The following is a 26389-nucleotide window of genomic DNA, read 5'->3' as shown; positions in this document are numbered from 1 at the left end:
CTGTGGCTGTCGGGGGCCAGCCCTTGAGGGGGGGGGGTACTGTCATGGTCCTGCGACCATGACTCAGTGACTTTATGTTTATGTTCTTTATTGTTATTACTTTCATTATTATTCATGGCTGTTTTGGGATGGTTTGTGTTTGGGATTTTAGACACTGGGTTCTGGGTTTGTGCTCCCTCTGTTGGTCCCTGGTGTTAGTGTTCCCCTGTCTCGTCAGGTTAATCAGGTCCAGCTGTTTCCCCCACCTGTGTGTGATTTCCCAGTGTCTCTTTGTGTACTTATAGTGTGTGATTTCCTCTGCTCCTCGTTGCGTCGTCTGTGTTCATCCTCTGTGTTCATACCTGGTGTAATCCCCTGCGTGCTCTCCCTGCTGTTCTCCCTTCATGTTCAGGTTTGCCACTCCCTTTGTGTAGTTTCTCCCAGTTTAGTTCGTCCTTAGTTCTGTTTGCCATCTCCACTTTATGTTCAGTATTGTCAATAAATCACCTTCACATCTGAGTAAGTGCTGCATCTGAGTCCTCCTTTCCACTCTTCACACGACCGCTGCCCCAGACCGTGACAGTACGACGCGACCACAAGATGGACCCAGCAGCGCTTAATCCGTCCAGGGAGCTACGGGAGACGCTCATTGATGCCACACAGGAGCTGATCGACCTGTGGCTGGAAAGCCCGGGTGGCACGTCCCAGCGCGCTATAGAGAGGCGGCTACAGCGTCTGGTGACCGGTCTCCCATGGCTGCTGGACTCGCTCTGTTCGTGGGAGCGGGAGTTTCTCCTTTTGGACCTTGGACTTCACCCCCCGTCTGCATTCACTTTCGAGCAGCCTGATGCGGTGAGTCAGTGGGATGCATTGCTTTCCCCAGTTTCCGGGACTTTGTTTTCTGGGGCTATTCAGAGCGGGATGGGAGACTGTATGGATCGCTTACCTACCTTCGTGGTAACGGATCCTTCCCAAGTGGGCGTGTACAAACCCGCTGCAAAACTGACAGACTGTGTCTCTGCCGCTCCTTCTGAGCCAGGACTTTATTGCCATTCTCCAGCTCAGTTCTGTGTCCAACCACAAGCTTCCCAGTCTGTAGCTCAACCATTAGCCTCCCTTAAGCCACAATTTTCACACTGTTTTTCCACCGCTGTTTCTGAGCAGGGAGACAAACTGTTTCACTACGGACCTGTTCCTCAAAAGCTGGCTACATTAGAGACTATTGCTCACTCCGGGGCTTCCCCAGAGGCTGGGTTACTGCCCTCAGCTTACTCTGGACCCCTGGAGGCCAAGATGCCAGCTGTGAACTGCACCGGGCTGTCACTGCCTGAGCAGGGTCAGTGCTCTGCGCAGCTGCAGCCCTCCTTATGTGTGCCGGAGGCCCACGTGCCTACTGGTTTTGTTTCATATGTGCCAGAGGCCCACGTGCCTACTGGTTTTGTTTCATGTGTGCCCGAGGCCCACGTGCCTACTGGTTTTGTTTCATGTGTGCCCGAGGCCCACGTGCCTACTGGTTTTGTTTCATGTGTGCCCGAGGCCCACGTGCCTACTGGTTTTGTTTCATGTGTGCCAGAGGCCCACGTGCCTACTGGTTTTGTTTCATGTGTGCCGGGGGCCCCGGTGCCCACTGGTTCTGCGGCTGTTTTCGCTGGGGGGCCCGAGGAGCCCGTCCAGCCTCCTGCTTCGCTAGCTGGGGGGCCCGAGGAGCCCGTCCAGCCTCATGCCACACTGACTGCCACGTCGGCTGGGGGGCCCGAGGATCCCCCAGCTAGCGAAGCAGGAGGCTGCTTCTCCACCTGTGGCTGCTTCTCCACCTGTGGCTGCTTCTCTACCTGTGGCTGCAGCGTTGCCTCCTGCAGTACCATCACCTGCAGCGCTACCACCTGCTACTGCCACGCCTCAGCCTGAAGCTTCAGCCTCGCCTGGTTCTGGTCCAGCTTCATCCTCACCTGGCCCAGCTTCAGCTTCAGCTTCAGCTATGGCTTCGTCCTCGCCCGGCCCGGCTTCAGCTACAGCTTCTTCATCGCCTGGCCCGGCTTCATCCTCTGCTTCATCCTCGCCTGATTCTGGTCCAGCTTCATCCTCACCTGGCCCAGCTTCAGCTACAGTGTCAGCTTCGCCTGGCCCAGCTTCAGCTACAGCGTCAGCTTCGCCCGGCCCGGCTTCAGCTACAGCTTCTTCATCGCCTGGCCCGGTTTCATCCACGCCTGGCCCGGTTTCATCCACGCCTGGTCCGGTTTCATCTCCAGCTTCATCCACGCCTGGTCCAGCTTCGGCTTCTGCTTCAGCATCGCCTGGTCCAGCCTTCGTGTCTCCATCCTCGTCTGGTCCAGCCTTCGTGCCCGCATCCTCGGCCACAGCATCCTCATCTTCACCCACTGCGCCTGGTCCAGCCTCAGCTTCAGCGTCCTCATCAGCCTCGTCTGGTCCAGCCTTCGTGTCTGCATCATCCTCTGGTCCAGCCTTCGTGTCTGCATCATCCTCTGGTCCAGCCTTCGTGTCTGCATCATCCTCTGGTCCTGCCTTCGTGTCTGCATCATCATCTCCGCCTGCTGCGGTCCCGGCTTCCGTGTCCTCAGCCTCGCCTGGCCCAGCCTCGTTTGGGTCTGGAGCTAAACGGCCGTTTTCTGGACCGCTGGCCGGGCTACTGGCCGGGCGCCGTTGCCTGACTGGCCGCCGTTGCCTTCCGCACGGCCGGCCCCCAGACAGCCATCGCCTGAGCGGCTGCCGTTGCCTTCCGCACGGCCGGCCCCCGGACCGCCATCGCCTGAGCGGCCGCCGTTGCCTTCCGCACGGCCGGCCCCCGGACCCTCTTCGCCTGAGCGGCCGCCGTTGCCTTCCGCACGGCCGGCCCCCGGACCCTCTTCGCCTAAGTGGCCGCCGTTGCCTTCCGCACGGCCGGCTTCCTGAACCTTTTGTGCGCCTCCACGGCCTTCTTTGTGGCCGGCCTCCTGAACTGTCCCATCCTGGCCTCCTGTGTTATCGGGCCCCTGGCCGGCCACCTGAACTGTGTTTTGGACTCTGCTCCCCTGTGAGTTTTTTTTTTTTTTTTTGTGAACATTTGTTTGGGACTCTGGGGCCTCCGTCTTTGGTCTTGGCCCGGTCCCTCCGTCCTGGGCCCCCTGCCGCCCGCCCGGATCTGGTGGTGTGTTTCTGTGGCTGTCGGGGGCCAGCCCTTGAGGGGGGGGTACTGTCATGGTCCTGCGACCATGACTCAGTGACTTTATGTTTATGTTCTTTATTGTTATTACTTTCATTATTATTCATGGCTGTTTTGGGATGGTTTGTGTTTGGGATTTTAGACACTGGGTTCTGGGTTTGTGCTCCCTCTGTTGGTCCCTGGTGTTAGTGTTCCCCTGTCTCGTCAGGTTAATCAGGTCCAGCTGTTTCCCCCACCTGTGTGTGATTTCCCAGTGTCTCTTTGTGTACTTATAGTGTGTGATTTCCTCTGCTCCTCGTCGCGTCGTCTGTGTTCATCCTCTGTGTTCATACCTGGTGTAATCCTCTGCGTGCTCTCCCTGCTTGTTCAGGTTTGCCACTCCCTTTGTGTAGTTTCTCCCAGTTTAGTTCGTCCTTAGTTCTGTTTGCCATCTCCACTTTATGTTCAGTATTGTCAATAAATCACCTTCACATCTGAGTAAGTGCTGCATCTGAGTCCTCCTTTCCACTCTTCACACGGCCGCTGCCCCGGACCGTGACACGTATAGTGGCAACTAAAAGTTGTTCTAATCAATCATTTGTATCAGTGTACGTTTCAGCCGTATGCTTAGCAACACTGACATCAAGTAGCATTAAGCTGTATTGAACATTTGACTCGTAGTTCTCAACATTTGTGTCACGAATTGAGCAAGGTACTTTGAGGAAGCCAGAGCATGAGTCTGATGACACAGCTTTTTAAAATACCACAATGACACTGCTTCTTATTTTTTTCTTAAATAAAGGAAAAACAGCTGTAGGCAATCACAGCTTTTTAGAAAATATAGTACAGCCTTTTGTTAAAGGTTTTATGCAGCAAGAAAAACCTAGTCTTTACTCGGTGTTAAAACCGGGTAAAGGTGGTGACATACATCATCTTTCAAGCTTGTTAGAATTGTACAAACTCTGTTTTTGCCTTATCTACTGTATTTCTATTTATGTTTACACGTGTTTTGGCAAATTAAGCAGAAATGAAGAGCGGCTCAAGACTACACTGAGAGACATTTAACCATTAATCAAGATAACTGTTACAGCTCTAATATTGTGATGATTATGAAGTAATTATATTCATCTTGACCTTTTGTGTTAGCATAAAAATATTTGCTATTAGCAACTTACATGCAGATAATGTTCAAACACAACCAGATGAATTGTACTTCTGTTTACAGAGGTATCAACCCGACACGTATACAGAGAAAAACTTACATTGAATTATTGCCATTTTCTTTTTCATAATTTGTTACTTTTTGAAATTACTTTATCTATTATAAGCTACATTTAAGTACGTTTTATTTTGTTGTATTTCTCATCCAAAAAGAAATAAAAATGATTTAAAAACGATTATGTCTTTGATTTGTCACAAGTTGTTTTATTTACAACACAGTTTACAATTTTTGGCACAGAAAAAATACACTCATAAATAAGCAAGCAGTTTTAGATTCAAGTGTGCTTTCAGTGAAACAGTCTCACAAATTGACATTTTTTCAGACATGTTAGTGCAGCTTGGGTCAGATTACAGGAAGCTGAATGAGGCTGAACTGTGGCGCAGCATCTTCTGTGGACTGTGTTTGGACCTTATTTCACTGGTGCGAACAGACTGCAAAATGACATTCAATAAGTTGATTCTTTATCTCTTTTTTACTGCTAACAGGAATGTCTGCTTTGCTAGAACGTTAACTGAAGCTCACAAGTAACAAAGGAAATCAATGCTGAAGTGTTTCTGTATATGATTTGTATAAAATGTGCAGTATAAACACCCTTTGAATTCTAGTCTCAGAAAGCAAAGATCTGGAATAATTATAATTACAATAATAATAATAATGATGATGATGATACAATCACATTCAAAGAGACTTAAATATAAAGCTGAGGGTATACAGAATGGGTATAGCTACATTAAAATAATAAACTACATTACAGAAGGAGAAATATTGATCTTTCGTTTTATATAACACTTTGATCGACTTTGGAAGTGCAATTCAGCAGAGTAAGTCCCAAACTGCTGATACTGTTCTAGCAGAGAGCCGAGACCACAGAGGCACTACAGGCGCTGTAAACACAAGTCTAACTTTTCATATTCTTCCTATTACCAGTGAGCAGCTTTACTTTAATTAGTTTATTTTTTATGTAATATCTCTGGGTAATCATTTGACTCCACAGACGAGTGGAAAACTTCAAAATAGATCCAAGAAATAGATCCCGTTGTTGGCATTAGATTGAACCCCCCCCCCCCCAAAAAAACAAACAAACAAACAAACAAAAAAACCAAAAACGAAGGCACTTTTGGTTTATAAGGCTTAGAAACCTAGAAAACACCTTTTGCATGGAGATGATATCAGTGTTATTATCCTTCCTTCTGGATGTGCTGTGATTGTCTGCACCGCTGAGCTGTTCTTTGCTGTGATGGTTAGTGTGTGTATACTTATTAAACTGCTTTAAAAATTTTAATTTTAATCTTCTAGTGTTATTGAAGTTCTAGATTTCTCAGAATACCTTTAGCAGTTTTAATTAGAACAAGCCCAGTTATGATTTGAGTGCCTCCACCAGCCTCTGTAGGTGGATTAAGGCAACATAAGCATAACATTAGCAAACTATCATCGTCAAAGAGAGGCCACGACCACAAAAAAACCAACAAGAAAATACAAATTCACCACCAACAGCTGTTTTTTTAAAGAATTGTTCTGGGGATTTTTCCCTTTCAGAGGCAGTTGATCTGTCTGTGCGACTGCCTCTGTGGGCCAAGCTGATGAGTCCAGTCTAAAAATCCTAAGTCAAGTGTCATTGGTCGGTGCAGCCTCTCGTGGAGGCGCTCTGCTCACTGTCCGACTGTCCCTTCCCCGGGTTTGCTCTACTTTGCCCTCTCAGTCATTTGATGCGGTGTCGTACCAGCGAGGACTCGTCCGTGATCTCACCGTTCCGGTTTCCGCATCTGCAGGGCAGGATGAGCATGAGCAGCAGGATGAGGAGGGCCAACGCGCAGACTGCCATCAGGGCGTAAGATATCATCCACACAAGAGGCTCCTTCAGTGGGCCGCCAGAGCAGTCGGCCGCCACGTCCGCTGCAGAGAAGGGTCCCTCGATCTCTGACAGAGCCACCCCATCGCTCACTGCAGTGACGTATGAGAGAGGTCTTATAACATGATCTCATAAAACCAAAAAAGCAGCATTAAGTTAGCATCACTCATACGCCCTCATTCAATACAAATTTAACAAGTGCCAAATAAAAAGAGTTAACCTGTGACTGTGAGCTAATGTTTGAGAAAAGCTGGAAAGACAGGTAAAGAGAACTTTTGCTGGACTGAGAGCTAGCTGAGGCTATCTTGACAATGAGCAAATGAACGTTTTAAACATTTAAACATTTAACTGAACAACTGTTGCTTTTAAAAGTGTGCAAAATCTATTTTTCATTCCTGTTTTTCCTCGTTTAAGGAACATTTAGAAATTGCTAAATATGGTCTCTTTGGCCGACCGGTCATGGCCGATGGCTGCCCTCCTGGTTCTGCTTGACGTTTACTTCCTGTTAAAGGGGAGTTTTTCCTTGCCACTGTCACCAAGAGCTTGCTCAAATGGGGTCATCTGATTGCTGAGATTTTCGGTGTATTATTGTAGTCTTTACCTTACAATATAAAACGTTTTGAGGGTTCCTGTTGTTGTGATTTAGCCCATAAAAATAAAATTAAATTGAATTTGGTGGAACTGGAAGAAATTATTCATGCACAATTATTGCCTTGTTTACCTGCTTAGATAAATGATCTCTTTCATGCCTCCAAATGACACAGACCATTAACACATTGCAGCAAGCGAGCTCACGTCACTCCTATTTTATAATCTTTACATTGGCTTCAGGATGTCTTGAAATTCTTGTTCTCACATACAGAGCATTAAACAGCCAGGCTCCAGACTTTATCCCAGCTTTTTAATCAAGCACACTGCTGCTCGTAGTCTTCGATGACGGGCTCAGGCATCATTTTTTTTAAACAATGGCATTTAACTTTCTTATTTATTTTACCTGCCCTGCTTAGACATTAAATGCTGTCACAAGCCTCCAACCTTAAGCCTACAAAAGTGTTTGCTCAGTACACAACAAAAATGAACTTTGTACTTTAGTATTAGGGAGGGAGGCTTGGCCAAAGTTCATTTTTCCACAGAACTATGAGGAAGTGCCACTGAAGGCTTAACCTTTGACGTTTAGATCTCAGTGAACAGGACACTGTGTTGAGCTCTTGGTCAGGGAGCCTGAAAGTGGCTGACTTTAGGACTTTGCCTGTCAGTAAGTTATCATTAGCTGATGTCTGGTTTACTCTGTACTTTAGGATTTCTGCTGTAGTTTCTCATAAAAAGCGAAATATTTACAGACATGTAACTGCAGTAAGTGGCACCAGTATGAACCCTGACCTGCACAGCTGCTGAGTGCGAAGCCCAGTCTCCGCTGAGTGCGATCAAACACTACATAGAAGCCTTCCATAACAGTGGCGCCGATCACCATGCCATTTGTTGACGACGACACCCCGAAACGGAAGCAGTCCAGCGTGCCGTCAACGTCCGTGATTGGCTGGATGTAAAGCTGTGAGATGACAAGAAATGAGGATGAGATGAGTTTGTCTTTGTTTGATGGAAGCTCTAGAGAAGGAATGATTATATGATTATATATGTGCCTGGCACCTGAGGCAGAATGGTGACGCGGAACGACTCGCTGGTGTTCGTGGCCCTCAGGTAGATGGACAGCTTAGGGAAAAACCTCCAGGGGTTCTCTCCCTTCATCCAACATGCTAACTTGGTGCCTTCCCAGAACCCTGAAGAAAACTCCTCGATCTGAATTAAAAACAAAAACAAAAAAAAAAACACAGGAGGAAAGAGAAAAAGAAAATAAGACAGTCACAGTAAGAAATTGACAGAGACAGAAAAGAGACAGTGCGAAGGATAAAAAGGATAAAGACAGAAAAAGAAGGTCAACATAGCACCAAAACAAGTTTTGATGTTCTGCTTTCATTTTCCTACTTTGTATTCATCTGCAAGGATGTGGCTGCTTTAATTGAAAATGTTGCCTCCAAGTTCAAATTAACCTTGGGAACTGTTTGTGTGCAGTTCCAAAAAGGTGAGAAATGTGCAAAGCCTAATGGTAAATAAACAAAGGCATGGAGCGCGCGCGCACACACACACATATATATTTTTATAACAGGAAAAAAAAACCCTCGATCCCTCCACTTAAAGCTACTACGTCCTTGAACAGTGAGTGTGTGCTATTCTCCCCTGCATATCTTTGCTCTGACAACATGTTTCATCATTGTCTGTGGAGCGGAGGCAGCATACCAGAGAGCTGCGTATGATGGCTTCTACCAATGCATTGAAGACGTTGACAGGAAGTCGCAGCAGAGTCGTCCCACTGTCGACTATAGCTTTATCCATGTTATACTGAAAGAAAGAGAGAAAGAGTGACGTGCGGTAGGGTTTGTTCTCGCTGCAACGGACTCCTATGGAAGACCTTGAGCAAACAAAAGAATATAAAATGAGGAAGTTCTTTCACAAGCAGACAAACTGGATTACACTGCTCTGCAGCACTCCTACTCAGCTTCTCTTACATTTCAGTGTTTTAACCTTGACACAGCAAGTTAATCAAGTGCTGTGAGTCAACTTCCAAGTCAAAGTTACAGTTCACTTTGAAATAGTGCAGTGTGGAGTTAGGATCAGACAGTGAGAGAAGCGATTCAGACCGTGAAGTTTTACCTCTCTGCAGTCCAGATTCAGATTCTGGTCTCCCACCTCCAGCTTCAACACCTCCACCTGGTAGTACCACTCTTCTATTATAGGGGTGTACCACACTGAGCCTCGATACAGACTTGGTTCAGCCCCACCCATTATCTAAGAGAAGAAGATAACCAGAATTACTGCCTTTTATTTTTTTTGCCTCAGTAAATCAGCTAAGTTGCAGTTTACATATCTGTTTAGCTTCACCACTTCAGTATCTAACTAAACTTAAAATTAGAGCCTGATAGGAATAGGATTCTTAAGACAGATAAATACCGATACTTAGTGATCTAATTCTGACATACCCTGCTATCTTATCCATCTGTCTGCACCAGCGGGTCACATGATGGAGATGCGGTGAGCGAGGCACCAAGGTCGAAAGTATTACGGCGACAGACTTGCTCTCAGCAGGATGCTATCTTAGCTTAATTAGCTCCAGTCAAAGTAGAAAGGCCTTCCAATGTGGAAACACAGTGACATGAAGGACATCAGCTATGACGTTTATAAAAAGGTGCTGGTCACACACACAAGCTATCAAAATCTCAGACAGAGATCCAAAATATAAAGACTGTTTAAAACCAATGTTTTTATCTAATCAAACTCCTCCTTGGGGTGTTACTTCTGACTACTCACAAGACTGCCGCCCGTAGTGTCTGTTTCGCTGCCGGCTGACAGTCCAGCACCACACATCTGGAGGGAAAAGACGTCAGGAATTCCCAGCTGTCTCACCACGGAGTTGAAGAAGGGCTCCACGGACGAGTCAGGCTGGTGGAGACACACAAGACGGTGTTAAATAATGTTGATCGAGTGAAACCTTTACACTTGCGTTTCATACCTTTAGCTTGTGTAACTACATAGATTGTAAAAGCTTCACACACAACATCGTAGAAAATCAATCACCTCAAACATCAGCTCTATTGAATGGAAATGCTGAAATGTGTTTTTATGTGACAGCGGTGTATCATCAGTTTGGACTGTGATATGTTCACTCCTGTTTTCCTCCACAGTGTCACCATGTCATGCATGACAAACAGCCTGGAAGAAAGTTCAACCTCAGCACTCAGGAGTCGCCAATAGCACAAAGTGGTCAGTGTAAGCGTATCGGCTCCACAATCACTGACATTTGATTCCAAAGGTTGTTGCAGTCAGCGCAGAATGAAGGTACGTATTGTGCAGTTTGCGCTGACGTCTTTAACGCTCCATTAAGACGAGATTAATCTGTTAAAAAAAGCTGACACTGGGTAAAGCACCTTGATTTAGCTCTTCTTTTGAAAAAAGAAAACTGATTAATTCACATCTATGGTATAAGGGGAGATGGAAGTAAGAGATGACAAAATACAGCAACAACATAACCTCACCCCATCATTTTATAAGAAAAACACACACTCCTGTAATTATATCACAAACAAGTTTTCTTCTTTCATGTGAAAAGTGGATGATGACATTCAGATAAGATTAGACCGCAAAGTTATTCAGTGGTTTAACAGAAATGGAGGCGAGCAGGAAGCCATGCAATGCTGTCACATTGTGAAACCTGCATGTTCACATTTTCTCAGGTTTTGCTTCCTCCTTCTGCTCTCATCCTTAGGTTTGTGTTTAATTCCACATACATGGAAAACAGCACTTTAATTAGCCAAATCATTTTGCAACGATTCATACAGAAACAGAATTCAACCAGAGTATGGTGTTTGTGCTCCAAAAATGACATTCTGCAAATATGACACACCAAGAAATTGACGAGTAAGGAGCAAATATCCCACGGAGAACACAGGTGGATGCTGGGGCTGTTCCAGGGGTTAAAACAGCAGTGACTCAGGGCAGCAGTCAGAGGATTTGCAGCTTAAGTAGACTGCTAAATTGGAAGGGTGTTTGATATGTGATGTGAGGAGTGGGAGGCATGTAAGTGAGAATGACGTTGCCTGTCCGGACAAGCTCTGAGGATTCACTCAATATAATTAGTTTATGTTATTTTAGTAATCAATGCTTTTATAGTCACTTCGGTGGTGCTTTTGGTAGCACTGTTGCCTCACAGCAAGAAGGTCCTGGGTTCAAATCCACCAGCTGGTACTTTGTTTTGTTTTCCCCACTGTCCAAAGATATACATGTTAGGTTAGCTGGCGATTTTTATATGGCTGTAGACCTGAATGTGTCTCTCTATTAATCCTGTGATAGACTGGCAATCTGTCTAGTATACCACGCCTTTCACCCTATGACAGTGGCTCCAGGCCCCCACAACCCTGAATTGGACAAGTGTAAGAAAACGGTTGAACAGAACACAAATGAAATAAATCAAATCCCCATTTTTTTCACAATTCACATATGAGTGCGCCAAAACGTCTGTGTCGTCTTTGTTTTCATTAGAGTGTAAAACAGCTTCTTACTAGTTAATGTCACACTGGGCAGAAATCAATGACTTTGCTTAATAACTTTACGCAAACTTGTAAATGAGTATCTCCCGTACCCGTGCCAGCACAGGATAGGCCAATCCCAGGATGCCTTGCCAGTTGATCCCAGGGAGGAAGAAGCCATCAGAAGACAGGATGGCGGCGATGTTGATGTTGATGGTCCCGTTTGGGCCTCTGGGAATAGAGACGCTGTCCATTCCAAGCTCACCTTCCCAGTTGCCTTGGGTGTACCTTACAGCTACAGTGCGACCGGTTGAACGGTAGGTACTGGAACTAAAAGCAGGAGAAAAGAAAACAGAATATGTAAACAGTTACAAAGCTATATATAACAAAAACTGAATGTATTTACTATGTTATACTACAGTTATTACAAAATGCAAGCAGGCAGTATTCCAGCCACTCACAGTGCAGTGTTGAAGTAATGAGTAATAAATTGGTGTGGAGCTGCAGCCACGGCAAAGTTACTGCTACCCGTATCCACCAGGATGTTCAGCTGGAAAACAGAAGGCACAGTTTGTTTTAACAATCACTCCAGCTATCTGTTACCCCCCCTCCCCCCACTTACATGGCCCCAGAATCACATGGTAAAAAAGAAAAAAATGACAGCTAAGCACAGTGGGATGCATTCACAAGCCTTTAAGCTTTAAAAAGACATTAAAGTTTGTTTGCAGATATGATTAGAGGAGAAGGGAGAAAGATAGATGTGAGAAATTTCCCCACAGCATGAAAACACAAAAGGTAAATTACACGACAGTTCTCAAGGAAACAATGAAAGGGAAATGGGCCATAAAAATAGCCGAACATAAAGAAGGTTATATCTCTTTTAGGGGCGTTTCGTGCCCATCTGAAAGATTCATATAGAACCGTAAATGGACATTTTCTCTGGAGGAAGAAAACGCAGCTTGGTTGCAGCTAAAATTAATTACACATTTTTAATAACATCTGTAAACATTATTTTAGCAGCACACACGAGAGGAAATGATACACATGAAGTTGCAACGGCACTACTTTTGGTTCAGTTCTAGTGTTGGACAAACTGGTGTGAAAGGTCTTCGTCATTAACAATGCACCTCGGACGTAAGTGTTCACTGAATGTGTGATCTGAGAGTCAAACACGACAGCCTCAAGCTGCTTTCATGACTGTATGACCTAACCAGTTGTTTGGTATGTGTCATGTGAACAGTGGGGACGAGTTAACAGCACTTGAGATCAAGTTGTCTTCCAGGCATCGAGTCAATGAACAGGAACAAATAAACAGCAGACTTCTGTCACCTTCATGTTTCAGCTGTGGCCATGTTAACACTCGCTGGCAAGCATTCGCCACCGAGGTGGGGGTCATAAACCTAATGCCCCGACGCCACCTGATGAATCAGCAACAAAGACTCGTGGCAATCTATGAAAACTGAGCAGCTCATTAGACATGTTCAAATGTAAACAGCGGTTTCAACAACTGATCGACTGTCGCCTCGTTGCGTTTGCCTTTACATTAAGGCGCACCACAACAGCGGGCAATAGTTTACTTAAATTACATTTCAGATAAACGCTTGTTGACCATTACGCTACACTGTTTGCTTATGAGCGCAAACTTTCTTACTCATTTCCTTGTAGCCGACATCCCACCGGCATGCTCAGGTTCATTTGGCCTTTATGAAAGCAGGTCTGTAATTATCAACCACATGTTATCGACTGGTTCACTCAGCCATGGGAAACCCCTGTTGAGCCGGGCTTATCAGTTCCTCCTCATTGCGCTGGCTCCTGTCCCACCACTGTCACTGTGCCATCCAAAACTCCTCTGCCACCTTAGCAGATGGCAGCAGGCCACTCACACAAGGCCTGAACCAGTCAAACAGGCCTGACTGGAAAATTCTGATATCCTGTGGTGAAGGAGAATAGCGAGAAGGGAAAGCAAGGGCAGCTCCTTATCCCCACACCACCTATCTTTTTACTAGTCACACTATCCTCCCTTTGTCAAGCTTCAGAGCTTCAGGCAAGTCTCTTCCCCTGCTGAGGCAGTCTGCAGTTGAGCGTTCGCTGTCTAATTGGTGGTAGCTCCATGGAGGCAGCGTGCATCTGCTACCTGTTTGTACCAATTAGCAGATGTGAGGCTCTCCAGCCAACACTCAGCCTGTGTGTGCCACATGCTAACAGACGCCGCAATTAGTGGCTGATTTGAATAGTGCCTCATTGAACACCGCGGCCCTGTAATCACATCATCATCTAGTTAGAATAATATTGAGAGTATAACTCAATAGTATCGAGTTACACGACATTTTGCCACCGCATAAACAATCTGAACCAAAGCAGATGGCTCTCTGCTGGCAAGGTTTCACTAAAAGACTAGAAGATCAAGAGGTGAAGCTTCCTCTATCTTTACTGTGCATCATAAACCAATTAAAGAAGTCTGAGCCTACAATTATGTTCACACATTCGTAATATTAACATCCTGGAAATTGTGCAAGAACGACTTTAAACGCGAACAAATAATAAAAATGGCTGTTTAGCAGGTATCTGTATCAAGTTCAGCTTTCAGGTGGTTTTAATGCTTGATGCAGCAATATGGATCCATTCTGCGATTAAGCGAGCTAGCCTTAAAAAAAACACTCCATAATCTCACCCAAATGTGAACAATTCAACAAAAAACAAAGAAACAAAAAACTAAATGGCAATAGCCAAACCCCTAAACATGTCATTAACTTTCTGTGAATGTTCTCTGCACAGAAAGTTTTCTGACAAAGTAGGAAACACACAGCTGTAATAAAAAAACACCATAAAGACTGCGCCCTTTCTGATTTAATGTTTTGTAAAGGTGAGCCACCACTGACACATACATACTCCTCCCAATAGAGAAACATATTTAAAATACCAATATGCTGAATATAACTGAATAGTAATCTTAGTTCCAGTGCTAATGCATTGATGACATTTGCTTAACTGACTGACTTTTATGATTGATAATCTGTTGTTATACATTTACCTGTTGAATAATGATAATGAAGGGTAAAGGGGAATTTTCTTCTTTGGGGAACACTATAAAGTGTTCTTTTCTATTAGGACAAAAGTCATTAAGCATACAACGCTGTGACTTGATAATAAGGAAGTGTGGGAAGTGTACTCTGGCAAGTGCTGCAATGTTATCCTCAGCGACATGGCAGGTAGCGCAGATAAGCCTCTGTGAGCCTGAGAAACTGAGATGTGCTGCCCAAGAGTCTTAAAAGCTCTGATCTGTTTAACTCGAGATGCCCCGGGGCAACAGGTCAACTTACTAATGAGATAATTCACCTTTGCTTTAAGCTCCAATTCAAAGACAACTACTTTACAACACAAAGGCAAATCGCTGCCACCCTTAAAGCCTCATGTATTTTTAATAGTGACAGGAGCTCCAGCTCACCCAGATTTAGTCCTCCTCAATTATTAATATGATCTTGTTAGGCGCTTTACATAACAAGCAGTATAAAAATGACGTTCTAATAAATTACACGTACGCATTTCCAAGTTCTGCAACCAAAAGAATAGCAGCCAACGAATATCCCTGCTGTAGAGCAAGTGCTATTTTGTACAACTCTCGGGGTGCTCTCTGCTGCCTGGGATCCTGGTAATCCCTGTCAGCTGCCTGCTAAGAAACACTGGTCCTCGCAGGCAGCATCATGTGAGTGCATGTGAGCCAGAGAAAGAGTGTTGGTGTTGGTGGTGGGGGTTTAGTCTACAGACCCCTAGGCTATAATAAGGCTGAAGCACCCTCACAGCTATATTATCCTTCCTCCGTGGTCCCAGGCGAGCCTAAATGTAAGAATGTACTAGACATACTTATCTTCCCATGACCCTCTGCTGCAGGGGTAAATTTAAACCTCATATTTTGAAGTATAGACTTAATAGCTTGAAAAAAAAATATGGCTGTTAAAGGAGTCAGTGATTGAACATTGGTGGTGGCTTACGACACCAGCTATCATCCACCTACGATGAAGGCTTCATCTCCACTCACACCTTGCATCAGGTGACCTCAACAGGTCACAAGATGTGGTGGGGTGAAGTCTCACAGTAGTTTCACCCTTCCCACCTTGACTCATGTGACGACTCACATGACCAAGTGGATCAGGGACCCTGAGGACCACTTCCACTGGGGATTAGATACCTGACTTCTTTCTTTCTTTTCTTTTTTTTTAAGAAATGAAGGAGCCTCTTGGGTAATAGAGATCTAGTCTGTTGCCTTATTTTTTCAAACGTTCAAGATGACCTACACAGACATTTAAAAGCATATTTAAATACACAGTGCTGTATAGATGGGTATCCATGGCCCTGAGTCAAAACAAACACACCCAGCCCACCTTCTGACCACTGGATCACATGGTGGATGGACCAGCCCCTATTCACACATACACAGTAAACACACTACAAATGCATCCAGGAAAAAACAAATAAACACAAAAACACACAACACAGCGCAAATACAGTGATTAAAGTGGAAAGCTGACACAAGTGGTGCGTTTAAGTCTAAATGAGAAACGTAAAAAATATTTCAGAGAGTTAAAACAGACAGGAGCTCAGGAGCTACATTACCTTTTGACCAGGAGTACCGATTGACATTTCTATGTAGTAGCCTCTCCCAGAGTCTCCTTGCAAATTATTCACCATGTCCAGAAAGTTCACGGTACCGGTGGGATCAGAGGCCAGAGAGAGACCGCTTCCATCAGACTTTAACGCTACTCTCCGAAGAGACGTCAAATTCACATCCGATGAGACGTTGTACTTCCCTGGGTATATTTTCAGCGGTATGGAAAAGTAACAATAGGACACGCCGAAGTACAAACTCAAAGCAAATGCCCCAAACGAAACGAAAGTTGAGTATGCCATGTTAGTTTTTTGTTGTTTTGTTTTTTATCACGCCAGTAACAACAGAGAAAGTCTCAGAAAAAGACTCCTGTTCCGTGCTCAAACTTTTCTCCTCAAGTTTTCACACTGGCCCGTACTGCGGTCGCCATCATGGAAACGATCCCGCTTCATCGTCAAAAAGACACCGCACATGGTGACATGCTTCCGCGGTGTGAGTGACACTGAACTGTCCGCTGTCGATCGATTTCCAGCGAGAAATTTCACCTCCATCTACTCTTACGAGGGCGCCAAGCTAGCCCAAACAGAAGACTCAACTTCCGGCAGTTGCTTTCAAGTTAAAGCACACGTAACTGTTGTAACGGCCACACAAAACAGGCGTTTAACACGCTAGGTAAAGTTAGATAAATTATGAATGGGATTTATGCAATTTTTGCATTTCTAAAAGCTACTTTCAGTCGCTCCCTTATTCGCAGTGTTTGGTTTGCCAGATTTGTATTTTACACCAGATAAGACAACTCCAAAAGGTTTTCTGTCTCTCTTAATTCATAGCGACTCTAATAGGGGTTTATTATTAGACAGATGTAAAGACATTTGTGTCTCATCTAATTCAAAGCCAGTCGAATAGTGGTTTATTTTGAAGGCGCAGTTGCCGAGCTGTAGGTTTTTACCACATCCTTTACTCCTGGTATCAGGCTGAGTGATGTGATTCCACGATGCATGACTTCCTTCCACAACTTGGACTGCTGTAAACCGGACTGATAGCACTGGGGGGCATGTGCCCATTTTTAAAAGACTGTAATTAGATTTCCCCACACTGCTCCACAGATTTTGCTTCACTTATGTGATCAGAACAAATTGTTTTTTCTGTCATCTACCCGAAACCTTTTGTTGTCTTTTTGTGGTAATCTATCTATCTATCTATCTATCTATCTATCTATCTATCTATCTATCTATCTATCTATCTATCTATCTATCTATCTATCTATCTATCTATCTATCTATCTATCTATCTATCTATCTACTTTTAAAATGTTATTGTGGTGTCTTTTTTCCAATTTTAAACACCCTTTAAATCCTGTTATTGGGATTGCTGTGCAGCTCCACATTTATGTAGTGACTAGTATTAGTTAACACAGCCTCAGTTCTGATTCCTCCCCTAACCAACTTCCTCATCATGGCCAGAGTATAAAACACCTGTGCCCTGTATCTTGGCTCCTGGTGTCCAGTTATGTAATTAAATGTGTCTTAACAAAGGTTAACTTTACATATTAGTTCAACGTAGTGTATGTGGGTTAGCTTCTTGTTATGTGTTTGTCCCTGTCACCTGGGGCCTGTACTACAACCTGGTTCACTTACCCTAATGTTACACCATTGTGGTTATCACCTGGATGAGAAACTGTAAGCTTTCCCAAGCATGAATACGAGCCATTCAGCCGTGTAATACAGCAGTGTAATACAGTATTTAAGCTTTCCTTTGGTAATCAACACTTTATGAATGTGTTTAACTGGAACAGTGCTCTAAGTATTAGTCCATTTAAACCCAACTATTTGCTAAAGCATAGTACTCGCCTTAGTCTGGTGAGTAAGACTAAGGCCTAAGAAGAATTACAGGTTTATGTTCTTTTAAATTGTGTTTTTTTTCTCATGGCATACAAGCTACATAGTTTCAGCTGCAACATCAGCTGTGTTAAACTGTTTAGTGGTGAGTAAGGAGGTGGCTTATAAGGATATTGCTTTCAAAGGAGGAGAAAAATGCAAGAAATAAAAATCTCCTTTCCTTACCGCGCTCCATCAGGGACACACTAACTTTAGATTCTAACAACTGGACCCTTATGGTGTCTGCACACTGATATCTGAGGGATCTCCCAGGAGGTATAATACCGTTCTCTGAAAAACTGGCCTGTAGGTGGTTTCATGCATGTTTCTCGTGACTCAAACATGACCTACATGAAGCAGCTGGATCTGCAGAATAAGTCATTATGGTAATGAAACAATAAAGTGTAACCCTCATAACACTGGGAATCAGGGCTAAAATAAATCCTTTGTGTTACAGACCTCTGAGAAGGTGTGAAGGGTCACAAGATGCTTACAATTTTCAGTAATCTTTGTGGTGAATCCTAATGCACGTTTGTATTAGACTCCACTGCTTTCCTGGATTTCAAAACAAACTCTCGTCTCTCTCCCCCCCATGCAGATACTGCTATGTTATGAGTTGGTGCCTGAGTAACCCATGGAGTTACAAAGGTAACTTCCCCTTGGTAGGGTCTCCCAAGGTAAATGGGTTATAGGTAGGGAGCAACAGAGACCCAGTTACCTTACCAGGGATGGGATACTGGAGCACCACCCTGGAGCCAGGCCTAGTGGAGGTGATGTCGGTGAGTTCCTGGTGGTCGGACCTTCACCCATTAGACACAACTGTGGCTCACTGCCTGCTCGGGGAGCAATAGGCGCATTTAGGCCAAAGACTGAAGCCTTGTTTTTGAATATGGATTGAGTTTTTGATATGTTGGTCATTGCGAGTTTTAAGGTCTTATGTGTTCAAATTAATTGTGTAAGACACTATTCTTGTTTCCTCCCAGCAGCTTGAGCCTCTGCCTAGTTATGGAAAGGTTTATTATAAAATGTCTTGTCGGTAATGTCTGAATTTACAGCATCATTTTTATATCTTCGTTTATTGCTCCACCCATGTTTGTAAGGGCTTTGTGAAGATATTCTACAAAGATGACTCGGTTCAAGTTATACCAGTATTTAGGACGCTGAAACTAGGCTTTCACTAGAAGTCTTAATTCCATTGTTCAACTTATGTGTATATCTGAAAGTCTACAATAAAAATACCTGTAAGTACTCAGCCTTGTGCATTGGAAAACCCATGATGTCTAGTTATTTTTGTATTTTTAACACCACACTTGAGAAAATGGTCAAAATGATTTGTGGTTATAAGCCTCTGAATAAATGGTAACATGTCCAGTATCTTTTATTAGCACACCACACTCCAAGTATGCTATGTGTATAATCTTGTTCTGAGTGTAACCAGTGGTTTGCACCATGCAAACTCTCTGTATTTACGTTCACGAGGGCATCTCTTGGTTGGTTGAGACGCCTGCCTCTTCAAGTCCTATTGGTTAGATGTTTTCTTAAGCATTGAAATAATCCTATCATTCACTTTATTTTTCTTCTGTGGTCTTTCAGGCCTTGTAGTGTTGCTGAGCTACTCAATGCATTCGTTCTTTTTAAGATGAACCTTACTGTTGATTTGGCCAATCCTGAAGTTCTTCCTATCTCTCTTAGGTTTTAGGGTTTGTTTGTTTTTTTGCAGGCTAATGATGGCTTCCCATATTTTAAATTACAATTAAAAGCTATGAAACACAAATCCAACACTTGAATCATGTTCAGATGCACTATATTACAAAAGTGTTTCATCTTCTACCTTCACACATATATGAAATTGAGCCATGTCCCATTCTTCATCCATAGCATTTAATATAATGTCAGCCTACCATTTGCAGCTATAATGGCTTTGAAACTCTTCCACACCAAGCTCTCTCATCCATGTTAGATGACTACCGTTCTCCTGGCAATGGCTAAACCCATGCTTGTCCGTCAGATTGCCAGTGTCTACTGATCTGAGTCCAGTGGTGGGGTGCTCTACACTGTTGCATTCCACACTTTGCATTGGACTTAATGATGTAAGACTCGAATGCAGCTCCTTGACCATGAAAATCCATTCCATCAAGCTCTCTATGCACTGTTCTTGATTTATTCTAAAGAACACAAGTTTAAATGTCTGTAGTGATTGACTCTGCAGAAACGTCTGTGTACTATGCACCTCAGCATCTGCTGACCCCACCCTCTGATTTTATGTGGCCTATTACTTTTGCTTTTAGTGGTTAAAATACCACCAATAGTTGACTGTGGAATATTTAGTACTGAGGAAATTTCACAACTGGACTTGATGCACAGGTGGCATCCAATCACGGTACCGCGCTGGAAGCTGTCTGCATGCCTAAGTGCTCGATTTTGCACACCTGTGGCCATGGAAGTGATTGGAACACCTGAATTGAATGATTTGGTGGGTGAGTGAATACTTTGGGTAAACGTGGAGCATTATGTCTACTTCATTTGTCATGAAATAACGAGGGAACAGGCCTCAATTGGCAATGAAACTGCCCGTCGATCAAATGTCCAATTGTGTTTGTCCCCATTACAATGGGGGAAAGTGTATAAAAACTGCTGAAAAAAACCCAACAACTTTTAAATAAAGCTGAAAGTCTGCCCTCGCAAAGACTTAATATTGGTTTAAAACCCATGATGGTGGCGTACACAGGGAAAACTACAGAAACTGTCTTTGTCAAACAAGTTATAATTTGATATATATCCACCCACCAACTTGTGAACTGTTCACTACAGTATTAGGGAACAAAACTTTTGTGTATGCATTTCAACTTTGCATGACTTCATTCCCCAAGTTGGAAAGCTTTACGTGCATGTTTCAGCTGAGACGGCTTCGGTTCGGCACTGACAGCGTATGGGGAGAAAGAGTAAGAAAGGAAGGCAAGATCGCTGTCACAGGTCTTCTCCATGCTGCCTGTTTCCACACACAGACAACCAGTGTCTCACACTGAATACCTCATGAGTGCACAGTAGTGTCACATGTTCGGCTCTTTTCCCTGTCCCCCACCCATGCTTGTCTCACACCCTCATTGAAGTTAATCGCTATAGTTATATTAGCCTTAATAATGTGGGAAACTACTGTGACCACAAAAATTTATCTTTCCGGTGGACTGCTTGTCATGCACTGGGTCTTGTGAATGACCCATTTAAGCACAATTCCTATTTCTTCTTCCCTGGATCTTGGGGTATTTCCTTACCCTGAGAGTTTTAAAAACAGGACGAAGCTTTAATGCATCATTTGTCTGGTAGCCTACTAACCCCTTAATGCAGAAAATCAGGAGGTATGTCATATATCCTTTGACTGAAGAGTTTAACAACTTTTTAGGGCTCTCTACCTGGTTTTGTTTATGAAGTCTTCTAATGAGAAGTGGAGCTTTATGTCATTTAAAGCCACCATATACTTGTAAATTTGTAAACACGTTAAAAAGTGTACCAATTACAAATTAAAAGTTTTAGCTAAAGAGTTGTAATGATGATCAGATCAAACAGATCTAATGGAAAAGACTCCTTTTATTTAATCTTCGGTTTCGTAGAGATCAGGTTCCATCAGATAAAGACTCATTGGTAAAAAAGACCAAAAGTGATTCATCAAAGAATGTAAATTACAACAAAATACCCATTCATGACTTTTATAAAGTATATTTTTAATAATGTGCCTGTCTTATATCCAATTCAATGTTTCTAATCTGGTCCTAAAGCCTCTCCCTGCAGTTCCACTTTTGCCCACAACAAGGCGCTCAACATTCTTTTTGTGCCTTTAATCCAATCTAGGAGAGCTGTAGCATCTGGTGGATGAGCAAATTAGACAGCTTAGGGGAGCCAGTGGTCCTACATTTGGCATTGCAAAGCTCCTTTACTGGGACATCGGTACTTAATCCTCACAGCTCTGATCATTACAGCTGATGAGAGGAGGAGACTGCTCCACATTGTCTCAAATGAAAGCCCTCCTCCTCAGCCTCAACAACAAACATCGACGTCTAAGCACAGATGCACATCTAAATGTAACATTATGCCAACTAATTACCACGATGAATTTAATATATATTTATTAAATTCTCATAGTTTTGTTCTCTAAAGTAAATTATATTGTAGCAAATTATGTTTTTCTTATTGATTAATCTGCTTTAAACTCACTGGTTTTTTTTTTCTTTTCTTTTTTTACAGCCAGTCAAACTTTCCTCGAGCCTGACATCAGATATGTAAATGTCTGATTTTACCTGACCAGCAGGTGAAAATATATTTAGTGCACAGTCATCTAAAAAGAAAGTAAGTAGATGGTAACCATGTGGAATTAAAAAAGTGCTTTCTGTTTTTACAGGGTTTCAAAATTGTACATGTTTGATTTAATAATTAACTTGGGATTTTGGCAATTTTGACATAAGTGAGTGTGAATGAGTGAGTTCTCCTTTTGTTAAGAAATCAATGCAGCATAAAACGTGTTTAGAAGCTTAAATGAAACTATTTGAAGATCAAATAAATGACTATTTCTAAAGATTACTGGCTATCGGCTGCCACAGTGTAAGAAAGTATAGGATGTTGTAAAAATGTTAACACTGCACAAAATATCATCTGAACACTTGTTCTTACTCTTACCAGTCTAATTCGACGCAGTGCATTATTTTAAAGCATAAGCAGGTCTATCAAACAGGTTGATCATAGAAATAAATATTGTGCTGTGAAGCCCCGAATTAGCTCTGCTGCTTTCTCGGTGACCCCAGCTCTCATCCTTTTTATTTTTTTTAAAGCATCACGCAGGGCTATAATAATCAGGCCTGCAGACAGCCCAATCACTGTAAGTGTATAATGCTGCTCAGAGGTTTGCTGAATCTGCTAGCATTTTGAATGCAGTGTAATTACAGCACAGATATGATTGAGCTGGATGAGCGGTAAATGGGGATCACAGTGGGGCAGATCATCATAATCAGGCTGTCCACATGTTTCTCAGGCAAATCTCATTTTTTGGTATCTAATCAGCAGTGCAGTGTATTAGCAAAAAAAAATGGCTGGGGTCAATTAGCTTTTAGTTTAGTGGACTCAAATATTTAAATAAATACAACGTAGCTTGCTTTAAGAATTAATTTAGGCTGAGATTAAAAGGATTTTTTTGCACATCTTTGTTTTTGTTTCTTCTCTGCACGGCAGAGATTGACATATAGTTAGCCTGTTCTTCATAACAAGCTACTTCCCCGTCTCTCCTTCTGCCAGAACTGTCAACCGCCTAACAAGGTGCACATATTCACAGCTGCTGCTGCAGGAGATGAGCCCAAATGAGGAGAGTCTACATAAGATGAGAGGGACGTGCCAGACAACAGGTGCATGGATACATCACGGCTCATCCACTGGCACCACACTGTATGATTCCAGCCATATAAAAGACAGCTGGTTTTGATCTGTTTCATTTTTTTTTAGATCGATTACTTGTAACTGTACAGCAACTCTAGCTCCTCAGACAGGCGGGAGTATGACTAAGGGTGTCTCATCCTAGTCTCACAGGCTACTCACACTTACTCTTCCCCCTGTGGTGATAGCGATGCCTCTCCACAGTGTATCTGTTTGTTCATTCATAGGAAAAGCATTAGTGACACGTAGATGAGTCATAGAGGCTTGCGTCTAAACAGTCCACGGCATGTCAGAAACCCTGCCACCCTTCTGCTCCTCGCCTCAAGGCACTACTCATACCCTCACCAGTCTCCCTAGTTACTCTAACTCGTACATATGCATACATATGCCTCCTGTGTTTGTTCAAACAGAGCGGATCCCACCTGATGTGTTGGGTGCCACAGAGCAGATGTTGCTGTAGTTGTGGGCTGGACTGCAGTGGGAGGCTGTGGACATCCTCATTACTGAGATGCTGTTGGGGTTCTCCTCTCTAGTGGGATCTCTTTAATGAAGTGGTTCTTCTTATAATCATTCACTCTATTCACCACACACTGTAAATACAGGAAATTCTGCGCAGTAGTGAGCAGTCTTGGTGAATACAGCTGAATCCCATAAATACTGATACCTCAGAGAAACAAGAAAGGTAGTGTGCAATCTGAACTATGTAGATTTTTCAGCTCAAATCAGAAATGAGAGGCCTGCCAGCACTCGCAGGAATGTGGATGTTTACAACGTTAATTGTGTTGTGGTGGTTGTTTCAGTTATGAGAGCTCAAATGATTAGTCACATCCATCCACATACCCAGAGTTCATCTTCAGGGTGGCTGTCAAAATGTTGTATAAAGCAGGATTATGACTGTGCAGTTAAAGACAATGGGAATTGCTCACCTTATGTCATAATTTAGAAAGGGAATACAATAATTCAGTGTGAACGAGGACACACAGGGAACCTCAGCGGTTGTTACCATGTTTTTAATGTTGCAGTTATTCAATGCTTCACTATATTTTACAGTCATATACTGTTTATGGAGATTAGAGGAAGAACACTAAATTAAAAAAAAGAAATGGCACTCGCACAGCTGACAGTATCATACTGCACAGCTTATATATTGAATACAGTTTCATGCTAGCAGATCTAGCTCCAGCACTTCACTGTAATTTAACAGGGAATTTTATCATAGTGCATGAAATCTGTAACCATCCATTCCAATCTGCCCATAGATGCCATCGCTTTCAGGTGAGACATGAGCATAAAGGTTTGCTTGTGCCCCCCCCCCCCGGAAAAAAAATAATAAATAAAAACAAAGAACAATTACTTCGATGGTCTGCCTCCATAGCCGAATAAAAAAGACCTTCCCCTTGTCCGTTTTAAGTTTGCTGCGGGAATTTCGACATATTCCGGCCTGGCTGCGTTAATTGTAAAGCCAGCAGATGGAGCAGATGTGTGTGTTTATACAGTATGTGTCACACTCCCTCTGTGACTTTCAGAGGTGATGTCAGGTGCAACACCTGGAGTTTGTCTCCTAATTAGGATGGGCGTCTCCAAGGCGATACCCAATTAGAAAAGCTGAACCCGGCTCTCGGGGCTCACGAGCGGATAGAGATCAGATGCATCTCATCTCTCACTGGCAAATTGCTTTCATCAATAAACTATATTTGTGGTGCTGATACTGTATTTCTGTTCCCACTAAACACATTTTCTCACACTCTTCCACACTTATATCACACTCTTGTTTCCCCCCCACTGCAGGCTGAAGAGAAAATCCACTCTGAAAGAATATTATTATGAAGGCTGGTGCACCGACTCACCTTGCAGTGCGGTATTCAGTCTCCTTTGCGCTTGACTGTGTCCCTCTGTTCTTACACCTATCTATCAGTTTCATAGCATGCAATCTGCATCCTTCCAGCCTCCCACTTCACGCCCACCAGCGTTGTATCTGTTGTGTTCTGCATGCATGTAGTGTGCACAGAAACAAGAGCATTGTGTTTTTGTGAAGGCTCAAGTGTTTTCATGTTCCTCACCCCCCCCCTTTCTGTATAAAAAGAGACAGGAGCTCCTGGGCAGAGAATACCCACCGCAGAGCTGCCCGGCAGGGTTAGGGGGAGTGTAGAGGATGCTCGGCCCCTGGCTACTTGCTACTCGTAAAAGAGGGGAGATAAGAGCTCTGAGGTTGTTGTGTGGTTGTAGGAAGGACTGAGCGAAGGCTGGCGGGGAGGAGGTTGAAGGCGTGAGGGGGGGGGGGGGGGGCTTCTTCATACATTTTTATGACCACGTAGATAAGGTCAGTAGTGTGCCATCGTTACTAGGCAACACTGCGACCCTGAGTTGGATTGAGTTGTGAATGTGAGAAGTCAGATATTCTTATTACAACAGCCCAGCTTCGGTTCTGCTGTGTGCATTTGTTAACAAGCAGCCTGTCTCCGTGTGCCATTCTCTGCGCGAGTCGAGGCTGAAGGACTGCTTTAACTGGACGATTAACTGTGGCACTGAAATAATTAGAAGGCCATTGATTGGGTTATTAAATTGTTACAACCATGTTGGTGATATACTGGTATCTGTGCGCTCTTCAGATACGTGATGATGGTAATGGTGATGAAAAATGACGAGCGGGCGTTTGATTATATATTTTTAATGATCCAGTTCATGTGGGGATACACTAGACTGTGGGCGTATTGATTTTTCCAGTTTTGAAGCAGAGAATGGAGAAGATGGAGACCAGGCACATATGCAGCCGGAGTACAAATCACCAAAATAAATAAATAAATCCACCCTATTCTCTCCCTCCCTTTACTCACACTCTCCACCTTCACTCCCTTCCCTCTCCACTGCTCCTTTCTCCGTCCCCCTCTTTGCCATAACCCTCTCAGCTCTCCATCCTCACTTCCTTATTTCTGCCACTCCTCCAGCAGGTTTTCATTAGGTTCCCCCTTCCACTCCTCTCCCCTCCCCTCCCCTCGCTTACTCTCCTGCTCTCTCCTCCCATTTCTGTCCCCTTCAGCGTCCTAGTTTAGCACGTCAAGGTTGGCTACAGATATGCTCCTCTGTGTCTTGGGGCTAACCAATGGAAAACTGTCTGGGGTTGCTGTAGCAGGCTGGGGTGTTTGTATTACGAATTGAGGAGGAGACGGGAAAAGGTTGCTGTGTGTGCTGTGGTCCGTTTTGCAGAGTCGAAGCGAAGTCTTAAGCAC

At 43.8% G+C, this 26389-nt stretch overlaps 1 protein-coding gene and 2 long non-coding RNA genes across 3 annotated transcripts; 2 read left to right on the top strand and 1 right to left on the bottom strand.

The window, feature by feature from the left end:
* Nucleotides 1-4522: 4522 nt before the first annotated feature.
* LOC145420155 (beta-secretase 2-like) lies at nucleotides 4523-16445 on the bottom strand. Its single transcript, XM_080289047.1, has 9 exons — nucleotides 15879-16445; nucleotides 11729-11817; nucleotides 11381-11597; nucleotides 9553-9684; nucleotides 8899-9033; nucleotides 8485-8586; nucleotides 7837-7986; nucleotides 7570-7738; nucleotides 4523-6281 (listed from the first exon to the last, which is right to left on the bottom strand). Exons 1-9 carry the CDS (start codon nucleotides 16170-16172, stop codon nucleotides 6040-6042), a joined length of 1530 nt encoding a protein of 509 aa, XP_080145173.1. The 5' UTR covers nucleotides 16173-16445; the 3' UTR covers nucleotides 4523-6039.
* LOC145420156 (uncharacterized) lies at nucleotides 16405-19017 on the top strand. Its single transcript, XR_013901463.1, has 2 exons — nucleotides 16405-16542; nucleotides 18346-19017. It is a non-coding gene; the product is annotated as an uncharacterized LOC145420156 (long non-coding RNA).
* Nucleotides 19018-21494: 2477 nt separating this feature from the next.
* LOC113036639 (uncharacterized) lies at nucleotides 21495-24476 on the top strand. Its single transcript, XR_013901520.1, has 2 exons — nucleotides 21495-22088; nucleotides 23028-24476. It is a non-coding gene; the product is annotated as an uncharacterized LOC113036639 (long non-coding RNA).
* The last annotated feature ends 1913 nt before the right edge of the window (nucleotides 24477-26389 follow it).

The sequence above is a fragment of the Astatotilapia calliptera genome, chromosome 14 (assembly GCF_964374335.1).
Source record: "Astatotilapia calliptera chromosome 14, fAstCal68.1, whole genome shotgun sequence".
Classification (NCBI taxonomy): Eukaryota; Metazoa; Chordata; class Actinopteri; order Cichliformes; family Cichlidae; genus Astatotilapia; species Astatotilapia calliptera.
This window is presented reverse-complemented; position numbering and strand designations above follow the sequence as displayed.